The sequence below is a fragment of the Monodelphis domestica genome, chromosome 1 (assembly GCF_027887165.1).
Source record: "Monodelphis domestica isolate mMonDom1 chromosome 1, mMonDom1.pri, whole genome shotgun sequence".
Taxonomy (NCBI): Eukaryota; Metazoa; Chordata; class Mammalia; order Didelphimorphia; family Didelphidae; genus Monodelphis; species Monodelphis domestica.
This window is the reverse complement of record NC_077227.1, coordinates 414,996,770-415,019,777: the sequence shown is the minus strand read 5'-3', so window position 1 is coordinate 415,019,777 and position 23,008 is coordinate 414,996,770. Positions and strand designations below refer to the sequence as shown.

The following is a 23,008-nucleotide window of genomic DNA, read 5'->3' as shown; positions in this document are numbered from 1 at the left end:
TTACCTTGAGAACACTAATGGGTTATCCATATGGCATTTGCTTTACAGGTTGGGAAATAGAGGCTGAGGGAGCTTAAGGAAGGGACTCATATATCAGTTCCTCCCTTCTTGCATTTTTCTTTCTAAAACATCAGGAGACATTCTGCTAAAAGATGCCATCTGTGTGGAAAGTAATATGATGCTACTTAGTCTTAATGATTGCATGAAATATTAATGGTCATTATTGCTGTGAGTTGTTATCTGAATTTTCATCTGACAAGATCCCAGAAGCTCTCCAGCTACCTCTTCTCCCTCCACCCTGCATCAGTGAGATACATATTTTTGAGAGGAAGAAGATGGTGGAGTGGAGGAATCTCAAAAGGCTGAAAATTAATCAAGAAACAACACCATTTTCTCTATCTAGCATTTTCAGCTGTTTGCCAGAGAAAGGCACTAGAAACAGCACTGGCCTGGTTTAAGAGTCAGATGGCCTAAATTTGAGTCTGTGCTCTACCTCATTTTACCTATGTGACCCTAGGTCAATCAATTTATTTCTCTGGGCCTCAGTTTCAACTAGAGGATGAACTTTTCTGACTCTAATTATGGCATTCTATGATTTAGTTTAGAGAAGATTAGTCAGTACCATTATTTTATATTCCTGAATTTTGTTTTTTGTTGCGATTGTTCAGTTATACAATCATGTCTAATTCTTTGTGACCCTTTTTTGGGGTTTTCTTGGCAAGGATACTAGAGTGGCTTGATATTTCATTCTCCAGTCAATTCAGTGGATCCTTTTGACAGGCATTCAGAGATTAAATGACTCATCTAGGGTCATATAGCTAGACCATATCTGAATCTGAATTTGACCTCAAGTCTTCCCGACTCCAGGATCTGTGCTCTTAACCACTTATTCCCAGCTAGTTGGCTCTGTGGTTAAAGAGCATTGGACCTAGAAGCAGAAAGACTCATTTTGCAATCCAGCTTCAGACAACTTACTAGCTCTGTAACGCTGGGCAAAGTCACTGAATACTGTTTGCCTCAGTTCCTCATCTGTAAAATGAGCTGGAGAGAAGGAAATGGCAAACCACTCCAGTGTCTTTGCCAAGAAAACCCCAAATGGAGTCACAAAAAAGCTGAACACAGTTTAACAACAAATAACAACAAAAAACTTTGAGTTTCATTACCATAGTGTAATTAAACTTTCTAAAGGAATTGATGGGGAAGTTTGGAACAAAAAGGTATACCACCTAGCAGACAGACAAATGAATGAATAAATAGATCAATAAATAAGTAAAAGATAGGTAAATGTTTATATATATATATATATATGTATATATATATATACAGAGAGAGAGAGAGAGAGAGAGAGAGAGAGAGAGAGAGAGAGAGAGAGAGAGAGAGAGAGAGAGAGAGAGAGAAGAGACTGTTTTTCTTTTGGCTAAACCATGGTCCCAGTTTTAAGGGAAGAGTGGGCACAGTGCCTGTGGTTATCTAAGATGGTTAAACCAAATTTAGCAGTCCAAAGTAGACTTGTGGTTCAGCAGAGTATAGTAAGAAAGGCTCTGGACCAGATTCAGAAAATTTGTGTTTGAATCTGTGACATGTTATTTATACTCCCTGGGTGATTCTAAGCAAGTCCCTTGACCTCTCTGTACCTCAGTTTCTCTTCCATAAAATGGAAAGCATTACCAAACAATCATCTCTAGGGTCATATCCTATGGTCAGCCCCAGATCCTCCAACCCAGTAGGACATAGAGGGAAGGGCACTTCATTTGGATGAAAAAGTCTTGGACAGTAGTCCTCGCTTTGCCATTTTTTTTTAGTTATTCATCAATACAGATTTACTAAATAGCAGTCTCAGGTACTGGGGTAAACCTTAGAGATAAAGAGAAGATTGCAATCTAATGGGAAAGGCAGCATGAATATGTATAATTATGTACATAATATATTCAAAATGAATACAAGGTTGTTTTAGGATAGGTTGTGCTAGCAGCTGAGGGAGAGAGGAAGGTTTCCAGAAAAGGTGCCCCTTCATCTGAGGCTTGAAGCAAACTAATGATGGGGGAAGTAGGCAGAAGGAAGAAGTGTACCCCAAATCTAGGGTAGAGGAAGTGCAAAGGCAGAGAGAAGTATGTGACTGGATCACAGAGGGAGAGATGAGTAAGCATGAAAGAACTGGAAAGGTGGGAAGAGGCTAACTTGTGAGGAAATTAAAGTGTCACACAAGGGAATTGATATAGGGATCCATTGTAGTTTGTCGTATAGGCAGGTGACATGGTCAGATCTAAACTTCAGGAAATTTCCTTTGGCTGTAGTTTGAGGGATGGATTAGGGAGGGCAGAGATTTGAAGAAGGGATTCCAATTAAAAGCCTTTTGTAGCAATCCAGAGGAAATGTGATAAGGACACAAATGAGGGTGGTGGTTATGTGGGTGCAGAGAAGGGATATAGGTGAGGGATTTTGTGGAAATATTTGGCAACTAATTGGATGAGTGGAATGAGAGTGAGGATTAGAGGGTCATAGATCTAGAGACAAAAGGGAGCTCAAAAACTATGAAGCCTAACCCTCTCATTTTATAGAAGCAGAAAGGCCCAGGAAAGTTAAGAAGATTGGCCAAGTTCACCCAGATGCATCTCTATGCATTAGAGATGCAATCTGAACATGATTCTCCCCTTCTGGGATTTCAGCATTTTCTGCTCAATGCCATAATGCCCCTGCACTAGGACCTAGGTTCCATAAAATCACTAATGAATTAAGCAAATTCAAGCATTTCAGTTCTATTTTCTTTTCTGGGGCCCTCCTTCCACCCTACTTCAGAGAATATACAATGTCCTCCTGTTCCCTCACTGCTTTCCTCTCAAATTGATTCCAGAAAGGGAACATTTACACATTCATGATAGTTTAATTGGCCCTTGTTCTTTGGGTTTTGTTTGTTTGTTTGTTTTTGTAATCCTCTTCTCTTATGTATTAAGAGTCCTTGAGAATTTCTAGAATGATTATGTCAAGAGGCAGTAGACAGTGTTGGAGTTGGAGTCAAGGAGACCTGGGTTCAAACTCTGCATTACTCCTTATTGAGTTTTGTGACCCTTGGCAAGTCCCCTAATTTTGTTCCATCTTTTCTTCCTTGTTTGTTAAATGGGCATAAGGATAGTTGCCTTTTTCACAGGGTTGTTGTGAAGATCCAATAACATAACCTATGTAAAGAATTTTGCAAAACTTCAAATGCTATGTACATGATAGCTGCTATTATCTTGTGGATGGGCCTTTCCAGAATTCTCAGCATTGGATAGCCAACTAGTCTGCTTGTTTGGACACGTGAGTCTCTATGAGATGCCTTGAATGACTGACTCTGGCTTTACTTGCAGTGACCTACTGCTAAGGCAAGGCAGAGACTCCTTCAAGCTAGGTAGGTAGTTCCCTACCACCCTTACCCTCACCCCTGAAATGTAAGAGAACAGGATTGGAAGTCAGAGGACTTGGTTGGGTATACTATCTTTGTTATTTAATGTCCCTATAACTTTGGGCCACTCAATTAACATCTTCTGACCTTTTGGGTTTTTTTTTTTTTTGAAGTCTAGTTTCTTGCTGAGAAATGAGAATCCTTGGGGATTTCTGAAATGATTATGTCATGAGGCAGTGGATACAGTGCCACACTTAGAGGCGAAGAGTCCTGAGTTCAAATTCTGTTTTACTCACTTATGAGTGATATGATCTTTGGAAAGCCATATGCAGATTTAAATGAAATATAAAATTAGGGAGTTAACTTAGATAATTTCTAAGATCCCTTTCAGCTCTGCATCTATTATCATGTGAATGACAGGACTGAAATTCTTTTGGCTTTCTAATGTCTATCACCAAAAAAGTATGGTTATATCTGATTTTTACATAATAGTTGAAGAGTTGCAGTTAAACTTTTTGTAAACAGAAAGCTATTTTAAAAGCAATAGGAGAGCACTAACAATTTAATAATAATAATTATAACTGTAAAAGGCCTTAAATCTTTGAAATGGCTTTTCTTAACAGTGTGTTAGTTGAACTTCATAAAAAAATCCTGTGAGGTAAGTTAGTTATATTCCCATTTTATAGCCAAACAACAACTGAGACTCAAATAAACTGAACCTTGTTTCAAGATTATACTCAGATTTTTAATGTAGTGACATGGCAATGGACCCTTTTCTAATGCAAATATATATATATATATATATATTTGATTACAATAAATCACCCTACTTATTTAGCAAATGTCTGTGTGTGTTGTGTGTGTGTGTGTGTGTGTGTGTGTGTGTGTGTATAGAGTATGTTTAATAGTGAGTTTTCTTTAAAAAAATCTTGGCATATTAGAATTGGACTCAAAGTCAAAACACCTATGTCTGATAATTTCTTACTGTGACTAGTTATGAGCAAGTTCCTTCACAGATCTAATCCTCAGTTTCTTTATCTTTAAGATGGAATAAGAATGCTTGTACTACATGCTACATGGAGCTGTTGTGAGGGGAAGCTTTGCGAATTTTAAAATGCTCCATAAATCTGAATAACAGCAAAAATACTACAATGTTATGAAGTTACTATTATTAATTTTAATTGTGGATATTGTTAAAAAGGGCCCTTTGGATTCTACTAGACTCAGGATCTCAGGAGAGTGGGATAGGGAATGAAGTCTAGAGGAAATGCCAAGATTTTGTCTGTGATTGCCATACCTTCCCTCTAACATCTGCCTTGGGAAAAAATAGGTTTTGGGGGTGTAGCTTAGAGAAGGATCATTCCTCTATGTACTGGAGCAGAGTGCTGCAGGAATAGATTAACAAACTAATAAATCAGCAAGCTGGATAAAAATGATGAGGGAATGCTGCTCATGAACATCTGGAGCACCATGGGAGGTTGAATAGATGACCTTCCATTGTTTCTTGCCACAGAAAAATGAGGTGCATGACTCTGGAAAGTGGGGGTTTGGGGGTAACACTTTGTGGCACTCTTCAAACTATCTTTTACATCCTTTTTCAAACTGCCTTAATGACAAAGCCCTGGAGATTAGGTCTGTTGTGACATCTAGCTGTATGCCCCCCCTCCCTTTTCTCAAAGCTATTTAAAACCCAAAACTTGTACAAGGAAGGAAAAGAACGTAAATAGTAAATTGAATTCCATCTATTTCACTTGGATCAGTGTTAATTACTTTTGGCATTTGGAGAGCTCTTTTCATCTGCAAACCTCACAAAGATGTAGGGTGAGATATGTGAAGAAAGATAGAAAGGGACATATCAAGAGGATCTGCTTAGGGGGAACTGAGACTTAGAGAGACCAGGCAATTTTGTCTTCCAAAAATATTCCCTCCCATTAATATGATATTTTTAGTGACAGAGTTGGAGAAGTATATGAATGTTTTTTTAGCAGTCTCCAAATTTTATATATAGACCCCCCCCCCACTATTAGGGCAATTTAGTCAGAGATAAGAAAGTAGAATAAAAGAAAAAGGAAGACTATGGTCTTTCAAATCACATCTTGGAAAGCCTTTGATTCCTACTGTGTCCCAGCCTCTCACCAACAACATCTGGTTTAGGCTGTGTGTACCTCCTATGCTGTGGTGGGCAGCTAAGCAAGGCATTTGAAGCTTCCAAAGCTAAAAACAATATTTTATTGTTTTGGAAAGAACTCTTAAAAAACCTGCAGCCTTTCTCAGGGCAATCTGGTGGTAAATTTTTGTTTGTTTTGATGTTTTCTTGAGCAATAAAAGAAAAAGTAATTTAGGCCTGACTGTCCACAGGCTGATCAAGAAAGCTATTTCCTCTTTTCTGGTCCTCTGCTTGCTCACTAAATTGGGGATGAGAAGGGGATAGGGAAAGAGAGAGAATTTATTTGAATTTTAGATACTTCCAACTTTAAAACCTGTGATCCTCCCTCTCTACCAAAGAGCCTGCTGGCCCATTGTTCCCATGAGAGAAGAGTAGAGTCTGCTTTGCTTTCCCTTCAGTTCATTGCTCTATCCCTTTTCTACATTTTGCCCTTTCTTATTTCAAGAACAAAGTAGTTCTTAGGAGAGTAAATGATCCATGATGTGGGAAAGAAGCTCAAAGAACTCCTAAGAATTGTGTAGGTTAGAGATGGAATGGCAATGGGAATTTATAAAACCTTAGGAGATCAAAGAATACCAGAGATTGAAGAACTTCTTAGAAATATTCTAGCCCAATATTCTTGTTTTACAGACCAAGAAACTGAGGTCAAAAGAGATATAATCTGAAAAGAACATTGAACTAAAATAAGGATACCTGAGTTCAAGTCCCACTTTTGCCATTATTTCTCTGTGTAACCCTGGCCAAGTTTCTTCCCCTCTTTGGATTTTGGTTTCCCCAACTATGAAAAGAGGTTTGTCTAGAGCAGAGACTCTTAACTGTCTTTGTGTCATGGACCTCATTGATAAAACCTAAAACCATGGATTCCTCAGAATGTTTTTAAGTGCTTAAAATAAAATACACAGGATTACAAAGGAAACAAAAAAGTTATAATTACTTTAAAAAATAAGTTCATGAAATCCAATCTTTTCTAGCCCTGACATTCTATGTTCTAAGATCCTTTCTAACATCCCAACTTTCAATGTTACGAGGTTCCTTCTAGTTCTTACATTTTGCATTCTAAAGTATCTTCTAATTATGTTCTGAATCCAGCATTTTCTCTTCAAAGGTCCTTTTCAACTCTAACATTTTGTATTTTAATGTACCTTTTAACTCCTCTATTTCTGTTACCTCAAAGATTTTTTCTTGTCAGTATTCTGTGATTACTTCAAACTTGGGGCGAGAGAGCTCAGAATTACATTTTGTGTGACAGTAGGACCACATCTCTACACTTCCAAAGTTGTCTATTCACTGGCATTCTGTATTTCCCAGTGGGTAGGATTGGAGGGATTTCCATACCTGGCACTGGTACTGGCGCCACGTTCCTGAGTCACATATTTCTCTATCCTATGCAGTTCTGGGTAATCTAAAAATGCAATATCGCTGTCACCAGCTCACAAAAGACATCCAGCCTGAATAATTTAACATGTCACTGCCATCCATCATGGCTGTAGGAGCAGGCGCCGGAACAGAGACGCACAGAAGAGGGTTAGCCAGGCAGCTGACCAAGGAGCTATGGGAGTTGGGCTAGGCTCCCGCCCACATGATTACCAATGGCTCCCATGGGGTGGGAATGGGAGGGGGTCTACTTGATAACTAGGGGGAAATTTTAACACCTTCAGGCCTAGGCAGAAGTTGTTGATCATGTTTCTACAATGTTGTTCTATTAGGAAAGGGCTACCAATGTCCCAAATATTGGGTTTTGTTTTGTTTTTGTTTTTACATTTTTTCACATAGGAGTAGGTCAGACATCAGAAAAACTTAGGAAGTCAACATCATTTCTCTCTGAAGTTTTCTTTCTTCTCTTTATATGCCATTTATCTAGTGAATATTGATCCCTTATGCTAAATGTTCTTAGGTTGCTTAGTGACTGACACATAAAATCATAGAACCATAGAGCTGGAAGAGACTTGAGAGGTCACCTACTCATAGAATCATAGATTTAGCGCTTAAAGAGATGTTAGAGACCAGGTAATCTATCTTTCTTAATTTCAAAATGAGAAATCTAAGGTAAAATAATTTTCCCAAGGTCACATAAGTAGCAAATGGCAGAGTCAGGACTAGAATTCATGTAATGACTCAAATTTACCCTCTCTTTTCATTATAGCACTCTGCTTCCCAAGCCTCCCCTCTTTAAAATTGAGAAAACTGAGATTGAGAGAAGCTAGCTCAGTGAATTCCTGATAGAGCTATGATAAGACCCTGGTCTTTGTCTCTTAAGTCTTGTGCTCTTTTTTATTATATTGGACCTTTCCTATGTACACAATATTTTAGTAACTCCATTGGCCATTCTATATCAAAGGATTTATGTTCAAAAAGGGGGGAAAAGGGTATTCTATAAGGCCTTTATAAGGTCTCTTAAAATTATATCCTTTAACTATTGATGTATTCTGCCTAGTTTTAATATCAACCCTGTTCAGAAACTTTCTAACATTGCATACCGTGGCTTCTTGAAAAGCCAAATTATGTATTGATTCATAAACATGATAGTTCTAAAAGGAACTTCAGAGACCATAGAGTCCAAGCATCCTCCCCATTAAAATATGAGAAAAAACTAAGGCTTAATGAGATTAAGTCACTTGCAGTCATTCCTGAGTGAGTGACAGCCCTGATCTCTCAAGACCAAGTCTTTCACTCATTCATTCAGTCAAGACACATATAAGATGTACTGTGGAACACTGAGCAAGAGACACTTCCTCCTTTCTAACCAGTTCACCTTGGTTTTTCAGAGCATATCCTCTATCCCCTGCCTGTGTCCTCTTTCCCCATTTTCCTTCCCTCATTCACCCAGGAGGTGTAGGTGGTGATAGGACATGAAGCTGTTTATGTCTTCTTCTCAATACCCTGATCAACTCTTTCCTAGTGCTATTATATTCTAGCCATTTGCTATCTTTAGACCCTAATGGAAATATGCATGGAGCCTAAGGTAATTAATGACCACACTTGAGTGCCCTAAATCATCTACAAGGTATTAAAATGCCAGCAAAGGGTACTTTTTAAAAACAGCAGTCTGAGTCATCTCTGAGTTCATACATAATTGGTTCTCACCCCTCCAGGTCTTGTCCGTTCACGCTTTAGAAATAAGCTTCTGTCAGCTTTGTGTTGTTGTAAGGTAACCAATCCCCAGACCTCCACTAATGTCTTCCCATCCCTCAGGGCTCACCGATGAAGTGAAGATCCCTTTTTCCAAGGTTCAAGGAAGAATCAGTACTGCTAGATTCAAATACTGAATTGTCTTAGGTTTACCAGAGTATCTACTACACAGAACCTTAGAGATCATTTTGCCTACATCCATCATTTACAGATAGGACCCAGAGAAGTGAATTAACTTGCCTAGAGTCACCCAATCAATAAATGAGAGACCAAGAAGGCAAACCCAAACCTGATTCCAAATCTATATTGATTTCAGTACAACTGATAATATGAATGAATAAAATTGGTAACTTCCTATACTTTGATGGTTGTTAGGAAGTTTCCATTGCCTTAAAAAATAATATTTCCCTTACTAATCAACTGCATTCCATGTGAATCCACCATTAGAGATTTATTACTTTCAGTTAATCATTGATCCTTCCCTTCCTTATAATCATACATAGGATCATAGAAATTTGGAAGGGGTCTCAAAGATCATCAAATTCAAGACGTTCAGCTTTTAGGTAAGTAACCTGAATCCCAAATGGGATTAGATTAATTCACCTGATGTTTTCTAGAGAGTGTCAGAAGTAGAATTGGGCCAATATCAAACTCATATTTGAAGCCACAGACTCCAGAGGCAATGCTCTTTCCATAGTGCCACAATGAAACAAAATCAAACAAAAATATGAATACCTTTTCAAGGAACCTTTGGGTTTAAATCTGAAAGAAAACATAGTGATCATCTAACATTCAAATCTGAAATGAACTGGAGTCAGGAGGCCTATATTTCAGACAAAGCTCCACCATTTCCTTTGTATATGAATTTGAACAATTAGAGAGATCATCTAACCTTTCTAAACTTTAAGATTAGGAGAGATTGTACAAGGTCACCTGTTAATTTCTCTTCTAACTCTGACTCTGAATTTATTTGGCCATTGATAATAACAGAGCCAGGCCTTGAATACAGATATTCTGATTCTTAGACCAGTGCAGTTTCTAATTAGTGGAAGGGAAAGGAATAAGCATTTATTAATCACCTAAGTGCTTTATAAATTTTATTTGATCTTTACAACAACCCTGGGAGGTAGGTTATTTTTATTATTATTATCTATTTTATAGTTGAGGAAACCAAGGCAAATAGATGTTGGGATTTGCCCTGGGTCACATAACTAGGAAGTATATGAGACTATATTTGAACTCAGATCTTCCCAACTTCAGTCTAACTGCCCTATCCAATGTGCCACCTAGCTGCTTCTATTACTATATATTATCATGGATATAGCAATGCACTAGATCTCATGATCTGGGATGACAACATTTCCTTCTTCCTCCCTAACCCTCCTCCCCCATAAACAAGCCTAGTTTGGCTCCACAACATAGCCTTATAATAGACGTTCTTAAAACATGGCCTGGGCTAAGGTTTTGGCTAAGCTAGATAACCACTGAGTTCCCTTCCACCTCAAGATTATGTAATCCTTCTCCATCCTCAAAGATGGCATCATTCATTCATCTCTGTGCCACACACATCTCTTCACAACTTTATGAGCTACTCTCTGTTCAGCTGTATTGGTCTGCCAGTTATTGCAATCACACTATACTCCATCTCCCATCCCTTTGAAATATCTGTCCTTATGTCTAGAATATTTTCCATTCTCTACTCCACCTTTTGGAATTCTGGATATTCTTCTAGACTCAGCTCAAACATCATCTTCTATATGAAATCTTTTATGAGCTCCTGGATGGTTGTACACTCCCTCTGCAAAACTGTCTTGTGTTCACTTAGCACAGTAAGGTCTTAATAAATTTTTCCTTTGCTTTTTTCCTCCCTTCCTTCCTTCCTTCCTTCCTTCCTTCCTTCCTTCCTTCCTTCCTTCCTTCCTTCCTTCCTTCCTTCCTTCCTTCCTTCCTCCCTTCCTTCCTCCTTTCTTTCTTTCTTTCTTTCTTTCTTTCTTTCTTTCTTTCTTTCTTTCTTTCTTTCTTTCTTTCTTTCTTTCTTTCTTTCTTTCTTTCTTTCTTTCTTTCTTTCTTTCTTTCTTTCTTTCTTTCTTTCTTTCTTTCTTTCTTCTTTCTTCCTTCCTTCCTTCCTTCCTTCCTTCCTTCCTTCCTTCCTTCCTTCCTTCCTTCCTTCCTTCCTTCCTTCCTTCCTTCCTTCCTTCCTTCCTTCCTTCCTTCCTTCCTTCCTTCCTTCCTTCCTTCCTTCCCTCCTTCCTTTTAGTGAGCATGTATGTATATACACAGAAAATATGTTTTTATAGATATGCAAAATGTACATCTATCTAATTATATTATATTCAAAATAAATGGAGGAAATAAGCATTTGTGTGCATATACATGTACACATGTATATATACAAATGGTTATTTCCTCCTTTTCTCTCTCTAAATTTGTGTATCTATATCTATATATTATATACAAAATGAAGGTAAGAAATAAGCATTTATTTTATATATATGCATATATATAAATAGCTTTATATATATTGATGTATATATGTATATACATATGCAATAAGTAGATACACATATTTGTATGTATACTTATATATGTTCAAGATACTCTCCCCACATTACAATATAAGCTACTTGAGGACAAGGACTTGACTACTGTCTTTGTATTTCAGAGCTTAAAATAGTGTCCAGGAACCTTTATAGTGACAAGAACAGTGGATTTGTAGTTTGAAGTTCTGGTCTTGAATTCTAGCTCTACTTCTTAACTATGTGACCTTGGGCAAGCCACTTTGCCCAATTGGGCCTCAGTTTCAACACTAAAATGTTGTGATATGACTTGGTGGTCTTTAATACCAACTTCATGTCTAAATCTAAGATACTATGATCTATAACCCTATAAGTATTCATTATTTGGTTGATTGATTTATTGATCCATTTATCATTTCATTTATGATCTCTCTACCTGCTTATATTCTAAGAGTTTATGATTAATAAGTATTTGCTGAGAAAGCCTCAATGTGACCTTGCAACTACCACCACCATAAACATTTATTAAGAGTCTTCCACATGCAAAACACTGACTAGTCTCAGGAGTAACAAAGGTTTAGTGGATTAGTGGATAGAGGGATGCACTTGTTGGCATGTAAGGCAGGACTCATATCTTCTCTTTGATTCTCAAATCATTTAACTTTTCTAAGGCCCTTCTTTCCTTCTGTGCCTGTGTTATAAATGAAAAAAAAATGACTTGAAGCAATTTCAAGTTATTCCAATCTGTAAGGATTTAGAGTTTGGGCCCATGATGAGAATAAACCTAGCCAAAGTGGAGTGTGTTCATCCCCAGTGTGGCTGCAAGGTGATGAATGTTTTGGCCATACTGATTCCTGGAGACCTTCTACTAAATCACAGAATTTGTGGCAGGAATACCTACCATGGCAAAATCACAAATCCTTGAAATATTGTGTTATACTGTGTGCCCACTGTGTGGGAGACAGAGTTCTGCATTGGAGCAGAAACAAAGATACTAGGCCTTTTGGATATTGGAAGCATTTTGAACTTTAAATTCATCTGCAAATGTCATTGGGCTATATAACACATTCTTCTATTAGCACCTTCATGAAAAGTGGTTTATTGGCTATTTTCCAATCTGTCAGCTAAGTTTAGAGCAGCTCCTCTCAGGAAGAAGACATAATGAGTGAGTTCTGATGGGCAGGAGGAAGAAATAGATTATGAACTGAACTACTCTTCCAACTGCCTTGTAGGATGCTCCCTGCTTGTGCAGACTGGTCTGTTTAACTACTGAGCTCAAAGCTATGTTAGAGAATAACTCTGACCTGACCAACCCCTTCACTCGAATATTGTCCTCAATTTAAGCTTTTCTGAAACAGCAAGCAAGGTATATCAGAAAAAGCACCAGATGCATCCCTGTCTTCAGGAAACTTGCAATCTCTTAGAGTTAATTCCATTTTAAGGAAATAGACTGTGTGACTGATACCATCAGTGAGACCATGAGACATACTAACGTGACTTTCTTCTGGATTCCAGTGGCAGCTGGTGGAGAGAACCAAATAAGAGCTTATGGTAGAAATAGGTAGGCTAAGTCCTTAAGGATAGGTAGAATAACAGACAACAAATAGATCAAAGCATTCAGAATGATTTTAGGAATAAGGGATAGGTTCCAGGGACTCTATGTAGGCCAGCTGGGTGTGAATTATAAACAGAAATATAGTGGGAAACAAAGCTAAAATGATAGTTTAGACTTACATTGGAGGTGAGGGTAAAATAAGCTTTTAATTTTAGATTTAGGGGTTTAAATTTTACTTGTTAGTCAAAGGGATAATATTGAAAGATGTTGAACAGTGTATTGCCCTGATTGAATTAACTTAAAATGCTTTAAATGGTTATACCATCTCATCCCTTCCTATGCTAAGCATAATGGTCCCTACCATCAAGGAACTTACCCTTGGTAAGCATTTTATACTAAATATGTACATATTTAATATATATAATTAATAAAGCCAGTGTGAGCAAGACACTGGTGGGACTAAAAAAATAATTCATTGCAATAGTGCTTTAAGATTTCTAAATAATCATCAAATATTAAAACAAGTACATATACATAACTTTTTCAAAGTTTACAAAACAATTTACATATATCATCTCATTTTTACCTTATAATACTCCTATGTTACAGGGATACTATTCCTGTTTTATAGAAGAGAAAACTAAGACTCACCTGTAACAGAACTAATAAATATCAGAAATGTAATTTGAACCTAAATTTTGCAAGTGCAAGTTCAGCACGCTATCTTCTATACTATGCTATTGGTAATGTGGTTTTAAAAATTTGTTTGTTTTTGTCAAAACAACTCAAGCAATAAAATGTAGAGGTTAGTCTTCCCATTTTATATCAGTGGAAACTGAGCCCCAGTTAAATGATTTGCCCAAGTTCATACAGGTAACTCAGTACTTTTTCAATTATATAAATGGGTGTCTTGAAGTTGAAATGGCCATAATTGAATTTCCGCATCTATGTCCCCTTCACTCTTCTGGGATGTGGTCCCTGTTCAATCCCACTCCTTACTGACAAAGGTGGGCAGCCCTCCTGCCTCTCTCCCAGAGCACTGAATAGAAAATGAAAAATTGACAAAGTCAAAAGGGGACTGTAACAGCTTCTACTTCTGCTTCTTCTTTTCTTATGCCAAGAATGGTGATGCTTGCACTATAACCTAGATGAACAAAAGGTTTTTTTTTAAACAGTAAAATATTTTAATGGCAGTTTAAAAGGCCCTGCTGGTCTCCAGAGTCCTCTCCTTTTCCTGTCATTTGCAAAAGCGCCAGCAGTTTTGTGCCAACTCTATTTCAGACAAGAGTCTTATAAACTTTAAAACAGATCTGCATCTGGCAGTTCGTGCCTATCTTGGGGTCTCTGATGCTGATAGAACGATAGAACCTTGGGGCTTGGGATTTGGGAGGTTTCCGGAAATGAGAGTAGAAGAGAAACAGGACAGAGAGGCAGAAAAATTGGGGCCCAATCCCATTGCTCATACTCAAGAGCTTTGTGACTGTGCCAAAGGCACCTGGCCTCCATTTATATATAAAATAGTTACAAAATAGGTTTCCCCACCTGTCTCACTAGGTTGCGTATGTTAAGTAGCAAATGGAAAAAAAATAATAATATAAAAAACTTTGCAAATCTAGAACACTGAAGAAGGAAGAAAACAAACATTTATTAATTTTTTACTATGTAAGCATTGTGCCAAGTGCTTTACAGATATTATCTAATTTTATTCTCACAACAACCTTGGGAGAGAGATGCTATTATGATTCTCATTTTACAGTTGAAGATACTGAAGCAAACAGACATAAGTGACTTACCCAAAATCACACAGTTATTAGTTGTGTGAGACTATTCACCACTTTGGTGGCTACTACCATCCCTATAAAGGGACTGCTCGAGAGATCTCCTGAGCAATCCCACCTTAGAAGCATCCTTCACTTCATATAAGAAAAAAAAGACAAGAAAATAGAGTGGCCACCTGCTCAGAGATGCATAGCATCCAGGTGGGGGAGGGAGGAATGTGGCCAACTGTTCCTCCCCCACCACCTGATAGCTTGAAGGTATCTTCATCACTTGAAATTGCTAAGGAAAGAAACTGAGGTCACACTTTTTTGTATGCACTCTCCGATCCAGTTTATAACTCTGAATAATCAGGTTTTTTTTCAGTTCTTAGCCAATGAGAAGATATTTTATCATTCACATAGTACCAGTCCCTGAGTCACGAATGCCCAGGAAACAGCTCTCCAAAGCTTACATGCAGTTGAACTAAAAGCAGGCAGAGTATCTAGGCATGTTCTAAGGACTAAAACCAGGCATGTGTTCTAACCTTTCAGGGTTTCTGTGTAGAATTCACTTTGCAAAACTTAAAGATGACAGAAATATGGGTTATTGTAGTTAGAATAGTCATAATGCATATGTACATTCGCACAGTACCATTATATCTTCAACTCTTATCATCTCTCTGGCACCCTATTGAGCCTGAGTGTGGAAGGGGAAAAAAAAAGTCTCAAGATTGGAGTTAATTAAGGACATGTTAAAGGGGGATTGAGTGGAGAGAAGGAAATATATTATCTCAGGAAAGTTAGAGTCCAGGTGGGACTTGATGAGAGCAACTCATTGAGGTCTGTGTTTACCCAGACATCCCGTGGATCTGTATTTCTGTAATCATGTTCATTTCTACCTTCTATGGGAGCTAGTCTGGAATGTGTGTGAGTGACTGTGTGTGTGTGTAAGGTATTAAGTTACTGATATATATGTGTGTGTGTGCATGTCAATTTTTATTTAAGCTTAATGTATACTATTTCTGGCTAAATTATTATTGAGTATAGATTAAACATGAAAACAAACAGGAAAAAGTTTAAAAGGAGACAAATGGCAATTTTTTTACTACCTTGTTAAATTTATCATATGCTAAAAATAAACTACATAATAAAAGCTCATAATTTCACATAAAATCTTCTTTGTTTTAAAAAGGATTGTTTATTGTTGATGATAACTTCTATAATAAAAAAAGGCTTTGGAAAAAATAACTTTGGCTCTTTAAACCTTTTCTTTTACCAATAGTAAAATGAAGAACCTGAATTTGCAAATGTCTAGCCTCCCTTTAGCTCCAATGTCTGGGTAACCACTTGCCTAAAACAAATGATTGATCATAGCTATTAAGTTCAAAGAGACCTTAAAAACATCTGGCCTATCCCTACCTTTAGGGGTCCCCTATCCTTCATTTTACTGTTGAGGAAAACAAGGGGGTTGCTTAAGTGACTTTCCAAAAGTCACATATTTAGCCAGAATCATAGTTGGGATTTGAACCTAGGTACTTTGAACCAGGACCAAGGTTCATTCCAATAGACAGCACAGTAAAATATCTAGGGCTAAGGTAATAGAATCTATTATTAAATGCTTCTTAGGTACAAAGAAATGCACTATTTAATAGTCTGGGGATACAATGCTAGGAAAACAAGGACTAGATGGCTAGATAGACAGATAGATAGATGGATAGATAAATAAGATTGAATAAGATAGAATGGAATCAAAGGATGTCAACTGAGGAAAGCAGGTTTGTCAGTTTACACTTTGTACACAGAAAAATAAATATAAAGCAATTTAAGGAGGGATTTCTTTGTGATAGAATAATCATAGATAAGTTAAATTATTTTGAAATAGCTAACATTTAAAATTTATTTCTCTATTCTTTGTAAAGAAGACATATTCCTGAGACTCAAATTTTAATCCAGATTATAACATTGACTAGCTATATGACTTTGGAGAAGCTAATTCCATAGGATGACAGCCTTATGTTGAGTAGGACCTTAGAGGTCATCTGGTTCAATCCCATCAATTTACAGTTCTGGACTTCACTTTCCTTTTCAATGAAATTATAAGAATGAACTCGATGATTTCTAAGATCAATTCTAGTACAGACTATTTGTTACAAATGTCCTTTCAGGTCTTAATAGTCTAGGTTTTAGGTTAAAAAATTTTATATTCTAACTGCTTCCAATTTCATTATATGATAGTTCTATGATTCTTATTAAGTAAGCTGTGGAGAGGATAGAAATCTTAGTCTTCTAGGATTTAGATCTAAACTTTTCAAATTTATGGATTTCCTAAAAGTTATTTTCAATATTTTCCAATTTTTTATAGGGGGAATAGGTTTTGGAAGAACCAAGGGAAACTCTGGCTCTGAAGCAGATGATGAGACACAGTTGACTTTCTACACAGAACAATATCGGAGTAGGCGTCGAAGCAAAGGTAAGTCTCTACATCCAAGAAGTTTCTTAGTTCAAGAAAGCTTGAGGTGGTGCATCAAACTGGGAGCAGTCCAATTAGTTCAAACACAAATACTGAGTATTGTCCAAAGAATCACACTTATAATTCATCCCAAATCTGAATGAAGCCTTCCAGGTGTAATGTGGTGAATCTGGCACATATTCATCTCTTTTCAAGGAATCTTTTTTGGTGGATTTGTTCTATCACTCCCTTCAATCATTGGTTTCTTCCCTAATGTACTCCACAATGACTAGTCCCTCATATTCTTTAGCACTTAGAATAAAAGCAAGAGAAGAATGAACTTGTGTAACTTGGACTATTGTAATCAAAGATAAAAAATGATTACTTAGAATTTATGGTCATAAAAATAGTTAAGGAAGGAATATAAACAATACCAAATTACTGATTTCTACATAAAAAGTTTATCCACCTGCCTCAATTCATTTATCCAAGCTAGCTCCATTGTTCCACTTCTGTATAAACAATAGTGGAATATTTATCTTATCTCTGATGTCACAAACCTGGCCTATCCACAAACCTGGATATTTCTCATAATATCATAGACTGTCAGAGTTGGAGAGGAAATCAGAGGTCACTGAATCCAACTTTTAATTCCAAAGAAAAACTACAACATTCCAATAAGTAATTTTACAACCTCCATTCAGAGGCTTCCAATTTTAGGTAATCCATTACTATCTCTGCCTTAAATAAAGTTAAAAAAATGACCTCCCCTCCTTGTTCTTTCTTTCATCCTTGGTAATCTTCATACTTGTTTCTTCTTCATCATTTCTTTCATCACCAATTTTTGCTTGCTATTTTGCTTTAATAATCCAATTGAGCTTTTATTCCACTGTCTCTCATGTCTTCTTCACAATAATTGCCATCTTATTGACATGAAGATAGTTTAAAAAATCCTCCTCTCTCCCGTCATCCCTGTTTTTCTCCCTTCTTTCATGTATTATTACTTTTCTCTTCTTGCATATTTTTGTCCACTTTTATTCTTTTTTGTTGGTCTCAGTTCTTCTCTTCCCTTATATATTTCTCCTCCTCTTGTCATTTTTCCCCTCCTCACCTTTCCCTGATAGCTGTTATATGAGCAGAAATTCCCCTGCCAAATTAGCACATCATGTGTTATTCCATCTAAATGGGATTAAAGCTTCTTTTGCCTCTGGTTTATTTATTGTTTGTTAAGAATACTGTACTTAGCAATGTACAAAGAGATAGAACTGTCTCTGGGGACTAGATGTCAAAGTCTAATGGCCTCTTTGGTTAATATATTAAATAGGGTGGCCAAGCAGCCAAGTGAATTTCTTTACTATTGTCTTTAAGCTTATATGTGGTGCCTTATTTATTGCACAGAGCATCACCAGAAGGTGATGCATCCTTGCAAGGACAAACTAAATTGAATATAGTAATAGAAGGTTATTAGACTTTATCATGGTAGAGATCAGCATTGAGAGTGTTCTTGGAACTAAACTGATCATAAACATGTAAGATACTCAAGATTATTTTTGGAAATTGGACATGAAGAGGAAGAGAAAGGATCTAGGTGAGAAGGGATGAAGAACAGAGAGACAACGTGGCCAAATGGAACATGGAAATAGAATTCAAAAGAAGAAAAATCTCTCTGCCACTGACTTAATGTTTGACCATATGCAAATTACTTGTCTGTTTAAGTCATCAGTTTATTCATTCATAGAATTGATTTAATAATGCAGAATCATAGTTATAAAATATCATGGTTGGACCTAACTTTAGAGACCATCTATCCCAAGCTGAACTTCAATGGAAATTTCCTCCATATTGTCTTGATAACTGGTTATCTAGTGTCTGCTTGGAAACTTGCAGCAAAGGAGGAAGCTAGACTATCCTGAGATAATTCATTCTACAGTATTTTGATTAAGTTCTTATAGCTAAGAATTGTTTCTTTATAGCTTTCCCTACATACCTCAGAGACTGATTATGACATTCCAATAAGGTGATGAATGTGAAAACACTTTGAAAATTTCAAAGTGCTTTAAAACAGTATGGCACTGTTAAGGAAATTGTCCACCTGGAGGTGGATGTGAATGTCAGGATGGATAAGACAAGAAAGCCAAGAATGAAATAAAGAGTTAAGGAGTAATGGGAAAGGGAAGCAGGAGAGATGAGAAAAGGGCCAATCACTGATCTTTCCTACTATGTTTTAGATAGATGGATGAGATTGAAATACATTATATCTATATCCAAATCTTCATTTAACCATGATATGACAGGTGATTTCTTGTTACGTGTCTTCTAGGAAAGGTGATACTGTATTGTTTTGTTTATATCTCCTTATGTACCATTTAATTTCCCTGGTAAAGGCAAGTAAAAATGCATCATTCACTGTATCAAAGTAGAATCTGTGGACATACATAGCATTTTCTTGATTGAGCTTGAACTTGGTGGACGTTTTCTAGAAACCAAATCATAGTATATCTATACTAGAAGGACATTTGGCAGACCAAATATGAGAGATTAATAGGGTCTTCCTGGCCTAGGAGGCCCTCATGCCTCACCTGCCATTCTTCACCTCTACTTTCCCTTGCTGCTCTCCCATGGAGAATGTGGGAGTATACTCTTGGAATGGAATGAGCTTTCTTCCCCTTAAATACATCATTCCTATGCTCATTAGTCTCAGCTTTCCTGTTATCATCACTATCTCTCCCTTCCTCTTTCTTCCACAGCCATATCTCCATATAACATTTCTTTCCTTGCAAATGCAATGAGTCAGCAAAGTCCTTTGTGTCAGGGCAAGACAGCCTGGCTGTCTGTGGCAGAGAAGGAAATGACTAAATGCAAAGGGATAGAAAAAGAGAGAGGAGGAAAGATAGAGTGTGAGCTAAGTTGTTCACACTGGGGATCCCTACGTAATTCACAACATATTTCTCAATTATTTCTGAGGATATAAACTGAGCTCTGTACCCCAAATCAAGTTATTTTATTGTCTAGGTTATTGTTTATAGGACCAGTATATAGGGAGCTATAAAGAATCTTACATTAGATACCACTTAGTCGAGTCCTCTCATTTTGCAGATGAGGTATCTGGAGCTCATGGTAGTTAAGTGACTTGCCTAATATGACACAGTTGGTTAGAAGCAGAGCAGGAACACAACTGCATATACTATCACTCCAAATATAGTGCTCTTTCCCTATGGCATATAATCTAAAGGAAGCAGGCTTTGCTAAATGGAAATCCTTCATAAGGATGCTAGGTCATTGCAAATACTAAAGAAATCAGGAGAGCTGAATTCTAGATCTCTGACTGTAGGACTTACTTCCTGTATTGTTTTGAAAGCATCATTTAGCCTTTCTTTGTCTAAACACTGAGAGAGCTGGACCAGTATTGTGGGGAAAACCCTGCTGAGAAGACTTGGCTTGAATTCCAATTCTGTTATTTACTGACTGTGTAATATTGCAGAGGTCACTCTGTTTCTGCCTCAATTTCCTCAAATTTAAAATGAGTGCCTTAGATTAGCTTTTCTTTAAGATCCATTTCAATTCTAATCTCTTGAAAGGTAGGCAGAGTGGTCTAGTAGAAAGGATACTGGACTTAAAGTGAAAAAAAAATCTGGTTTTATATCCTGATTTTTCAGATAGTATCTGTAACCTTAGTCTCTTCATCTGAAAATGAGTAGGTGTTGGACAATATGGTCTCTGAGATCCCCTACACCTCTAAATCTATGATTCTTTGTTCTCCTGAACCACCATTCCTCATCTGTAAAAATATTATATTATTTATGTTTCCCAATCTAACAGGATAGTTTTAGAGAAAGTATTTTGTGTGAAGAGTGAGTCAAACTTTTTGTCTATCAATCAGCAATTTGTAAATTAATCAATCAAAAACTTAAACAGCCCCACTTAACACTAAGTAAGAGACTTCACAAGTGCAAACTTAAAAACACCATAAAATTATAACCTATTATCATACTCTAACTAAACAGCCTATAATAAGGATAGGCAAAATCTCTCCTGTGGTTCAGATACCACTCTTCTCCTCTTTTTGTAGTCCCTTCTTAGCTTACAGACGTTTTAAAAATTGGCTAAGGACTAGATTTGACTTTTTGCCAACTCTTGGTCTCTGAGGTGGCTTGAAGCTTCACCCAGGTATATTCTGGGTTCTGTCAAGTGTAGTTATAACAACACTAACAACATTAATAGTTGTTGTTATATTCCAAGGAATATTTTCTAAATTCCAAGATTCTCCTTCTAGGTTAAATTTATCAGATTTAAGACCATTCTTTCATTTGCAACATCACTGGTGATTTCTTGTTACTTGTTTTTTGAAGAAAAGGGTCTTCCCTTCCTTTCTTCTTTCTTCTCTTTCATCTCTCCCTGTGGAGAAAAAATGAGTTTGTCAGGGAAACCCGCAGTGGTTTTCACTCCTCTCTATATGTCTCACCTTTTAAAAATGCCTGTGAAAAAAACAACTACTACCACCAACCTCAACTACCAAGCAGCAGGAGAATGACAAGTGCAGTGATTCCCTGGTAGCTGTCAACCTGTTTGCAAATACTGAATAACCTTGTTTCCTCAAGTTCAGCTGCAGTTTGTGCCATTCGTGAGGGAGATAATGTGCTTAATGAGCCTTTGAGGCTACATGGCAGAGATGAGAAGGGGAGAAGCAGGAAAGCTTCTAGCCTCCTTCTGCCACCCTGACAAGCAGTTTCTCCATGTAGCTCTTCTACAAGTCTTAAAATAAACCCAACTTCCCTCCATATCATCTCTTCTGTCTGCATATCCCACCACTTCAAACTAGCCCATTGCTTCAGAAGAGTTAAGAAAGAAGCCTGTGTGAGGTACATTTCTCTCCATGACAGATTGACCAGAATCTTTTGCAAACTTAAACTGACAAGGAATTAAGAAACCTAGAGTCAAGTCCAGGATATGCACCATAATGCTCCATGGCATCTTGTCTCCTCTCTAAAAGTGAGGTTGTGAGGCAAAAGCAAAGGAAGGACCAGACACAGGTTTCACCATTTCTTTGATGTAATGGGAGAGGTGATAAGTGTAAAAAAGTTAGAGAAAGGGAAGAAAAGAGGGAAATATTTTTTTTTCCCTTTGCCTCTAATGAAACTTGGAAGCTATGACATATTTTATGTAATAAATGGTCTAGAAAGTTCACAAACCAATTTTTTGCAAACCAAATCCTGTTTATTATCTAGTAAGATATATTATTATTTAATGGAATCCAAAAAAAAGGTCAAAAGAAAGGATTTGGGGTCAGAAGGCCTAGTTAAAATCTTTATATATCTCTTTAATTGTGATCTTACACAAGTCAGAAATATTATTAGCGATCCAGTTTACTCCTTGGCAAGATAAGGATATTTTTACTAGACTAACTTTAATGTTCTTTGAAATTCTAACATTCTGGGATTCTGTCTTCATTAATTTATTTTAAAAGCAACATTTATTTTTTTATCCCTGAAGAATCTCCCTTTAACAGGCGTTATGTAAATATAGATTTTTAATGCATTGTTTGTAGAAATAAAATCCCATCTCTGATACTCTTTAGCTGTGTGATGGGACCTTAAATGACCTAAATGTTACTGGGTCTAAATGATTCATTTTTAAAATGGGAGGTTTGGACTAGATGCTTCCCAAGGTCCTTTTTCCCTTAAATTGGTGGTTCTAAGTATTAGTTTATATTATCACATATTTAACTCTTAATGGTTGTTCATTCTTAGGAATGTTGTCACGTGTAAATTAATCTTCATTTCAAGTCATATTAAGTTTATTGAGCATTATCTGTGAGACCATAACCATGCCAGGATGCTATGGGAGATTCAAAAGGTAAAAATAGGGTCCCCTTCCCTTAGAGAGCTGATCGTTTATCTTGGAAGAGATGAAGATAACACCAAGGAAATAATGAATATGAGAATCCATAACTAAGTGCCAAATCAAGTGGGACCTACCCTCATGTTGACTCTAAGGTGGGCATATGTGGGGGAGAGGGGAAGGTTTTTTTTTTCCTCCATAATGAACAATCTAGCTAG

At 37.0% G+C, this 23,008-nt stretch overlaps 1 protein-coding gene across 3 annotated transcripts in view; it reads left to right on the top strand.

Annotated features, from left to right (window-relative positions):
- The window catches only part of ASTN2 (astrotactin 2), a 1,150,327-nt gene that overhangs the window by 377,275 nt on the left and 750,044 nt on the right, over positions 1-23,008 (top strand). For all 3 annotated transcript variants that reach the window (XM_007474538.3, XM_007474537.3, XM_007474539.3), the window contains one exon: positions 16,866-16,973. In XM_007474538.3, the coding sequence (XP_007474600.2) occupies positions 16,866-16,973 (108 nt within the window). The remainder of the gene's footprint in view (positions 1-16,865; positions 16,974-23,008) is intronic.